This window comes from Egretta garzetta, unplaced genomic scaffold (genome assembly GCF_000687185.1).
Source record: "Egretta garzetta isolate BGI_Z169 unplaced genomic scaffold, ASM68718v1 scaffold62, whole genome shotgun sequence".
Taxonomy (NCBI): domain Eukaryota; kingdom Metazoa; phylum Chordata; class Aves; order Pelecaniformes; family Ardeidae; genus Egretta; species Egretta garzetta.
The window spans coordinates 2,755,682-2,765,442 of NW_009258947.1; the positions used below are offsets into that span (position 1 = coordinate 2,755,682).

General features: G+C 36.8%; 1 protein-coding gene across 1 annotated transcript in view; it reads left to right on the top strand.

Moving 5' to 3' along the window:
- The first annotated feature begins 321 nt into the window (after positions 1–321).
- Positions 322–9,761, top strand: part of TPO (thyroid peroxidase) — a 46,195-nt gene continuing 36,755 nt past the window's right edge. The window contains 3 exon segments of the mRNA XM_035889912.1: positions 322–415; positions 596–646; positions 2,825–2,906. Coding sequence (XP_035745805.1) covers positions 322–415; positions 596–646; positions 2,825–2,906 — 227 coding nt within the window.

Below are 9,761 nucleotides of genomic sequence, written 5' to 3' on the forward strand. Positions count from 1 at the left end.
ATGGTAAAATATTGCTGAATTTCTAATATGTAAGCTAAATGTCATTAGTATTGTTAGAATATAAAATAAAGTGAAGTATCTCCTTGTGCTAAAAGTTCCTCAAAACTGAAAAAAGCCATAAAGAAGGGAGGAAAAAAGAAAAAGTAAATTACAGTTATTTCTAAAATTTAATATTTTGAACTTCAAAACCATAGTCAAATGTGGCTACAAATCTAATTTAAAAGTAAAATTTACCATATGCAGGAATTTATTTATAGTATGGTTTATAATTAGAAGATGAAGGTATGTATTTTGTCAACAATTATCTCCTCTTTCTTGTAGATGAAAGTGTTCATTGTTTTGGGAATTTCAGCAGCTATAGCCTTCACAGCTGTTTTCTTTTCTTTCCTTCAGATAGGCAAAGATATCCTCTTTGGTAAGTAATAGAAGAAATACACATTATTTTCTTTTGTTGGTGATTGCTGTTAAGCTGAAAATACACTGGCACTGCAGACAGTTTAGCAATGGCAGTTTAGCTTAATCTCTTTTTATGTGCAAAATACACTATCTGACTTCTGTGAGAATTATTCCATGCATGTTTTCTTTTAAAATGCAGCTTCATAGATTCACAAAGGAAAACTTTGTATGCGTAATTTATCTCAATTATGTATTCTTTGACTAGAAGTGATTTTACTTTCTTAGTGGCATTCATATGTCAGATGACATGTTTACAAGCATGATTGCTGGATTTCTTTCCCAGACTGCCAATCACTATGTTCAGTCATCCTGGGCCAGAGTCAGTTGCCGTAGGATGTCCCAGCTGGCTGCACATCTCCTGTGGGTCCTTTCTCTGCTAGCACCCTGCAAAGATTTTACAGCATCTCAGATTGCAGTGGTGTCTATGTTCAGACAATATAATCTTGCAATTTTAAACATCAGAGCTATGTTATTTGCATTTGTTCAATCTAAATCAGTTAGATCTAGTAGACCAGTAAAATAGCAGATACTAGACTGAATTTTAACAGAATTCTGAAGAGAACAATTTTACACTAAAGTAGTGCAGAGATGATGAAGAAAGGGGTTTTCAATCTTTACGTTCTCTTAAATTATATAGCTGTAGATATGATTCATAAGGGATGGTGATATGATTCCTTAGGAAAGTTTTAACCTGAAGTTAGTGTAGAATCACAAATAAAATAAAATTATATCCAAAATAGATTCAATAAAAAACTAATTCCCAAACCATTGCTTCTGATAGAAAATCTTTTTTGGACCATCACTGTGAAACAGGGGGTCAGATGTATTTTCCATATTGGATTCTTTACTTGGAGCTTCCATATTGATTGTTTGGAAAGACATGGTCTAAAATGAGGTTATATTGTGTGTTAGTTCATAAAAAATGAATATATATAGACTGTAAATAAATGGAACAGGTGGACTGCATATGACTTTTTTATAGTAATTGTCCTTTGGTCCGATGGGAACAATACAAAATAATGTTTATTACTGCAAGAACCACATTTTTGAAAACACTGCATTGGTACCAGAATCATATTTCTCAGTAGAAAAGGAAGAGAGACAATGGAATTCAAGTATAGAAGGTGGATCTTCTCTCAATATCACGTGATGAACAATACTTTGAGCATAATGTATTTCTCAGAGGTAAAACCCCTAAAAGTATTTAAAAATCATGCAATATTAAATTCTAAAAGAATTAGCTGTTGTATGGCCTATAAAAATCAGTCTTGTTTTTTAACATAGCCTCAAAAACATTTTGAAATGTAACAGAAATCTGAATGATAACATAAAATGAATCATCTGAATATTTTACCATGCATAGGCGAAAAAGAGAAATAACTACTGCTATACTTAGATGCTGAGAAGATCTTTAGTAGAGTGGAGTAGAATTTTGCCTAGGAAAGATAACTCCTCATCACACGCTATTTTCCCTTGAGCTGAGTGCCCTATTCAAAAAATAGATCACAGAAATATCACAGCATGGACTACAGAAAAAATACGTCACCTAAAATTACACTGCACATAAATGATGAGCAATTGTACATAAATGATTGTTAACAATCTATTATCATTTATGATTCATTTTCTAAGAAAAAATGGGTGATCCCACAATGTACAGACAGGAATTAAACCACTGGACTTTTAATATGACTGATTCATTTAATATAAACTTAGATGCACACAAAAGAGGAATAATCGGTGTTCCATGATAGCACTATGTAAAATAACACTCCTGAAGTATTATTAGGTTCACATATATCTTTCCATCAAACATAGGTGGAGAATTGAGAATAAGGCTTTCATGCATTGGTCAGATCCCAGAAGGTCTGAAAGTTTGTTAATTATGCCTGAATATGGATTCAAATTCTTCATGTGGCTCAGGCCAACTCCTATTACCTGTGAGGGAGACTCGGGCTTGTCCTATCCTGTCCAAGGACAGTTTAGTGCAAAATGCACATGAAGCCTAAGGAGCATAATTGCATACACAGAACACAACAAGTTCCAGCTGGACTTGTTGTGTTTGGTACTATATAATATGTTCATAGCCGGATTTATACTGGAGGAAACAGAAGGAAAATCTAACTCTTCAAGCCTCGTAAATTAAGGCAGAATTGATTTCCTACCCCTACCTTATCTTGCAGAAAGGTTGGAACCACAACATTGGTTTCAGGAACACTAAAATATGGAGATAATTTTCAAGGGGAAAAATTACACATACTTTAATATTAGAAATCTGTATATTTTGTAAATCTAAATAATTTAATAAATATGTTACTGAATAACATATTCATCTTTCTTTCTTTTTATTTTTTTCCTTGTTGAGAAGAAACTGAAGATAACTGTATTACTGAGGCTATCCAGAAGGGCTCTAGTCTGGTGGATTATGCTGCATATTATACACTGAAAAGGTAAAAAAAAAAATAGTCAAAGATCTATTCAGCAAAAAGCTTTCATAATAGAGAAGTTTGGGATCAATTTGTTTCTTTGAGAAAACATATAATGATAGATTATGTTTATGATCATCTGAGCCAATATAACCTCATGCATTATCACCACATAAATTGCTCTCTTAAAATGCAAGAAAAAAATAAGAAATATGAAAATAAATAGGAATGTTTTTCTGATCTAAGTAGCACGCCACATTCCACTAATTTGTGGCTCAAAAAAATTGTAATTTTTTGGGCGTTACATATTTTTGAACAATAATTTTGCTTTTTTAGTGCAGAGTGAGATGGGAGCAACTCCTTACTCCTCTGGCATGGCTGTCAAAACCCTATTGCCTTAAATGGGACTGTTGTAGTGAATTTCACATTTCCCCTTCTAACTAAAGCAGCTGTAATGAAAGGATAAGGGAAAGGAAATAATAAAACATTTATCTTGAACTGTCAGTAGTGAACAATTTAGGGAAAGCTCCTTTGTGTTTGAATTACGCTATGAGAGTGATCTCTTTCTAGGAAGGCTGAAAGTGCCTCAGGATGACCTGGCATGAGTCTAAAAAATTCAACTATTTTCTGTGTAGCTCTGACTAGGTTTCTATGCTATACAAAATTAATTTCTCTCCAGTATTTGGAACACATCAGCTAAGTTTTACAGGGTGCAATCCACACACTTTTGCCTAGACTTTCCTAAAGGACTTATCTCTGTGTTTTGAAAATGAGTCAAAATTTGCAAAATGGTGGGAGAGACGACTGTTTATATGGGCAGAACCTGTCAAGAACTGTGGCTGCTCAGTACACAGAGACTGAGGTCGCTTTCATTCTGTAGTGTTAGCACTTCGTTGACAATCCTGAGGCATTCAAATTTAAAAACGTAGGTGTCAGCCTTTCAGTGGCTCAGTTGCTTCATGTACCAAATGAAGATACTGATGTTTAACTCTCTCGTGGGATAATGTGGTAATTATTTGGTCAATATTTGCCAGGTATCTTAAAGATTATAAATGTTAAAAGATGCTATAAGATAAATTCTTAATGATGATTGTTTCAATTTTATTAGGAATAAAACTGAGACCATTTCCTCAGCCCAGATGAATCACCAGACTGCTAAACTTCCTTCAAAATATTGTGTATGTGCATTCATATACACTATAAAGAGCATTGTTATTCAAAAGTCCTATTCAAAAACCCAGTAGGGTTCCTTTTAAAAGCCTTTATAAGAACTGCAGATTCACAACATGGCTGAGGTTAGAAGGGAACTCTGGAGGTCATCTGATCCAACCCCCCTGCTCAAGAAGGGCCACCCAGACCTGGTTGCCAATGACCATGTCCAGCCAGCTTTTGATTATCTCCAAAGAGGGAGACTCCACAACCTCTCTGGGCAATGTGTGCCACTGCTTAGTCACCCTCCCAGCAAAAAAAGTGAAACATGTTCTGTGTTTCAGTTTGTGCCCATTGCCTCTGGTCCTGTCACTGGGCACTGCTGAAAAGAAACCGGCTCAATCCTCTTCACACCATCCCTTCAGGTGTCTGTATTCATTGATCAGATCCCCACTGAGCCTTCTCTTCTCTAGGCTGAATAGCTTGCTCAGTCTTTCCTCATATGTGAAGTGCTCCAGTAATAATTATAGATATAGTGATATACCAATATTACAGAAAAGGCAAACAAATAGGACATTTTCTTTTCTACTCCCCTCTCATTCCTTCCCCTGCTATCCTCTCCCTTCCCTTCACTTTCCTCCCCTTCTCCTATGCTTTCCCCTTTTAACAGCAGCAGTTGAAAATTAGACCAGTGATTTAAAACTGTTAAATTAAGTACTTGATCTGATAGACATTGCTGTTAACCTCTGAATTTTTCATAGGCAGACCAGTGCTAGTGACAGAGCTCTGAGAACTGGTTATGTCTTTTGCGTAAGCCTAGGGGTAAACCTGGAAGCAGCCAAAGGCTTGCACTTTCAGCAGGGCATTGAAAGATCTGCATTAGTATCACCACCGAGGCACATGCTTTCCTATTTTGAAGAATCAGAGCCACAAGTGTCTGACACCTGTATTAGGAGTTTAAGTCTCATCAGACTATTGCTTGTTCTAATGTTAACTTCTATAAAATACTTAGTCTTTACAAATGATCATTACCAGAAAGGAAAATTGTATTTCTGTTGTGTGCTTTTATAAAATTCAATTCATTGTGGCCCAATTAAGTGGGGCAGTGATAATTATAAGTAAGAGACTTCCTGTTTTAATATAGGCTTGTAAATGCCCTCTACACCTGCCTCTTAGACATTAGTCCTGGCCGTTTGCAAAGCACAGAAGACTGAACTATTGCCTAATCTGATCATTATATTGAGGAGTGGATGTGTTTAATTTTAATTAATGTGTTACTTTTCATGTCAGTCTAAAACTACTAAAGCTTCTTTCCTTTGTAAGTTTAAGAATACTGTACACTTGAATTAAAGCTTTGTTCAGTGCATAGGCTAAAAACAAGACAGGAATGCATGTGACTACATATTTAGAGCTTCTGGAAGTTACGGAGGTCACAGTACTGTGAAAACTCATTTTATTTTGGCTTACAAGTAGTTGAAGGAAACTACAGTGCAATATAGATGAGCTCAGTGAGAGCAAGCTCTTTGAGACTGAAAAGCCAGTTCTGAGATGAAAAGGCAGCTCCTTTTTCAGGTTAGAATAGGAAAACTCTTAGTCGTTCCATGGACAATAGTCCAACCTGATGTTTTCTGCATTTATGATCTAGATGTCTGAACTGCAAACTGAGTCAAAATAACTAGATTTCTCCTGAGACCTCAATTTGACCTTGAATCGTGATTAAAATGGAAAAGTACATTTCTTCACCTCAGCTGTTTAATATTATCACTTAAATTCTTGAATTGTTGTTTGTGTTTTAGAAATTTAGTTGTGTTAGAAATTACTAGTTGTGTTAGAAATTACTTCCCCGGTTTTAAGGTCACATAGGTCCCAGTATGGTCCTCCTAGTCTGCTGTGATTGTCTCCCCTTGCTGCGTGCTTCTCATGACTATTTGCTAGTATCTGCCTCCTCCTATTCCAATTAGCTTCTGGGTTTGTTAGTCTTTAAGAGCAGGTGTTCATGTTTGTCATTGTAATATAAACAGCCATAATATTATTAACATAGCATAGATGGAACACAATGGCATCATCATTAAAATGTGTTATTTGTATTACAGTGACAATGCCAATGGCAATCTAGGTAGTTTGGATAAGGCTCTCAGAGCCATATGTCACCTGTGAGGTTATGACACTTACCCGGTGGTGTGTGCAGATACGTTGCTAATTTACCACCAGGTGCATTATAAAATACATTCAGAAAGTAGTAGTTGGCTTGCAAGAGCAAACTGTACTTACGGTAAATCTTGTTATAATAACAACCAGTACAAATTATGAAACTTGTACTAGCTTTATCTAGTGACTCTCAGTACTGCTGGGAGAGCTCCCAATTCTGACTGTACATTATTTTCTATTCTGCTGAGTCTCTGCTTTTTCTGGGGTTTAAGGTGTAGAAGAAACTAAATATGACTCCAGAATAGGCAATCTGTGCAAAGTGAGAGTCTCTTAGACACATGTTGCACACAGCTGTAAATGACCATATATTTCTCCTGCTAGAACTTGGAAATTCACTCAAAAAGACTGATGAACTAGTTATGTATAAGAGAGGTGTGAATTATGCTGGTTGGTGAGGTGGTGATAGATCTTTGGTTTGAGTGAGTTTTAGATAAGACATATTTTTAGACTCCTGTTTGAACTTACCCTAATAGATTGAAGGTAAGTACAATTCTAATACAAACACAAGAGGTTTTCTCAACCTATTTAAAGAAAGAAGTGATTGAAATTTCTGAACATATTTTAACATATACTTTAGCCAAAGGCATTAAAAAGTATAGATAACAACCTGCCAAAAATTCAAGCCTTAACAGCAGATTAAAGGTATCATCATCAAAGATACCATCTTCATTCTGGTAAAATTATTTTTATTTAGTTTATACTACATCTGAGCTATTTTGTTTCATGTTTTTAAAGAATCTAAATTGGAAACCCCACAATTTAAGGTGCTTTTTCCATTGGCCCCTATCTATGATAACTCAAAAGGACCATCTGTGGAAAGGACCATCATGGGATCATCTATATGCACATGGAAGTGGAAAATAATTTTCAGTGTTCCAGACAAGAAGTTATAGTTGCAGTAACTCACTAAACATGGTCAATTAGTCAGTGCCAGTCTGGTCTTAAAGCAGACTGGCCGTGTACATACCAATCACAGGAAAAAAGACATTTTATTCTTTATAATTTTATAACTTTATTACTTTATATTCTGCACAGTGTCACTGTTTTGGGAGATCTCCTGAATGGTGGTAAACATATAAGGCATTAATTCAGGCTAAAAATCTCTAAACAAGGTATTCTATAAATACATTTATTTAAGACAGAAAGAAATCTCAGACTCAAAATATCTGAAACTGAAAGTGTGGGTCATACTCCTGAGAATTTATCTTAGGGTTTGGTGGGGGGGGTTATGTACATATATTTTTAATTACGATCTGTAATGAGACTCAGTAACTGAAAGGCTGTCCAAACACCATGGTCCGTGCTAGGACTTTTATTCTTAAACATGTATGAAAGGCACTTCATGTCTGATTTGATGTTCCTGATAATGATACTATCATGGGTCATTCTATTAGGTTTATGGGGCTGTTTCTGCATTACAAAATATTGAGACAGTTTGTAACTTACACAGTGTTCAGCTTCAGGAGTGTGGGTAAGAACTAGAAGGGACTAGCGTGTGTACATCGAATAAGGGCAGGGGGTGGAAGGGACAGGAAATGTGGCAAACAAATAATGTCTGTGATACTCTTACAGCATCTGTGGGATTAGACAAAAGATAGAAAATATCTCAAAATGAAACATATCTTACCCTTAAGAGTGGTTAAGTTTTGGAGCTTTCCTGGGGGGTTGTGCTATTTTGGATTCTTAGCTCCTAGCTAATTTGTACAAATGTTCTTACTTAACTCATTTGTACAGACATATTTGCCTGTTCATATAAAGTTTTTTTAAATGATGCATGACCAATATTATCCTCATGTGGATATTAAAATATTAAGCCTGAGTACTTGCATTAAGTTATATCATCTTCCTTTTCTTTTTTAACTGGAACATAGTTGAGGACTTTTAATACTCCAGATTCCCCACCAAATTCTTAATTGTCTATGGAAAACCTGAAAAACGTGGTGCTGAGGAGCAAGATACCTTTTTACCTCTCTGCTCTTGAAAGGAAATGAATGGTCTCTGTTTAAAGAATATATGAGCAGGCTAAGGCTCTTTTGGATCAATTAAGGACAAATGTAATATCTAGAAAAACCCTTAGAGTTGTATTTTCTTGCTTAATATTTTTATGTAAGTATGTTTCTAATTTTCAAACAAATTTAATTGTTTGCTTTCACTGTTCTTTTCTCTTTAAAATTGTCTGATGCTTTAAATGAGTCATAAGTGAATAAGACAGCACAACATTTTCATGAAAATTGCATATCCAAATAAATCTGTGCTGCAGAGAAGCCCTCAGGGATGTCTGCAACCTATGACCATGTCTGGAAATGGAATAGACTGGAGTGGTTTTTTCCAAGGTCTAGGAGTCAGTTTAGGACTTGGGACTTCCCGCTAAAAAGAAGTTCTCCCTGATGCACTTTTCTCAAGGTTCCTCTGCTAATAAAAGGACAGTGATAAGACAGCCCATGCTGAGTAAAAAATAAATCTTGCAGTAAATCAGAACAATTGAGAGAGATCTGGAGACCATCTAGTGCTGTGCTCAGCACACTGTCCATTTGGGCTTTGAATATCTCCAAAGATGGAGACTCCACAACCTTTCTGGGCAGCCTGTTGCAGTGTCTGACTACCCACACAGTAAAAAAGATTTTTCTTATGTTTAAGTGCTTAACTTCATGTTAACTTTACCTCATCAAACCTGAGCTCCTTAAAGTTAGAGGTAAGGCCAGGCTGCAAACTAACCTGTATAGCCAGAAAACTGTCTAATGAAACGCTACTAAACTAATTGCTGAAACTTCAGTGCAAGGCAGGTGCTTGGACAATCTCTGAGAGGAGACATATCTCTATCATCAAGTGCAGATGGCATCTAGATAACTGTGAGACAGTTGATTGACTCCTGGGTGCAAGATATCCTATTGGGAGTCTGTTACAGACCACCCGACCAGGGTGAGGACATTGACGAAGTATTCTACAAGCGGCTGGCAGAAGTCTCTCAGTCGCAAGCTCTTGTTCTTGTGGGGGACTTCAACTTCCCAGACATCTGCTGGAAATACAACACAGCAGAAAGGAAACAGTCCAGAAGGTTCCTGCAGTGTGTGGAAGATAACTTCCTGACACAGCTGGTAAGTAAGCCTACCAGGGGAGGTGCCCTGCTTGACCTCCTCTTCACTTACAGAGAAGGACCGGTGGGAGAGGTGGTGGTTGGAGGTCGTCTTGGCCTTAGCGATCATGAAATGGTAGAGTTTTTTATTTTTGGTGAGGTGAGGAAGGGGGTCAGCAACACCGCCACTATGGACTTCCAGAGGGCAGACTTTGACCTGCTAGGAAGAAGGCTTAAAGGCACAGGAGCAGGCTGTCCCCATGTGCCGTAAGACAAATCGGCAGGGAAGACAACCGGCCTGGCTGGACAGAGATCTACTACTGCGACTAAGGAAAAAAAGGAGAGCTTACCAGCTCTGGAAGAAAGGGCAGGCAACCCAAGAAGAGTACAGGGATCTTGTCAGGTCATGCAGAGAGGAAATTAGAAAGGCAAAAGCCCAGCTGGAATTT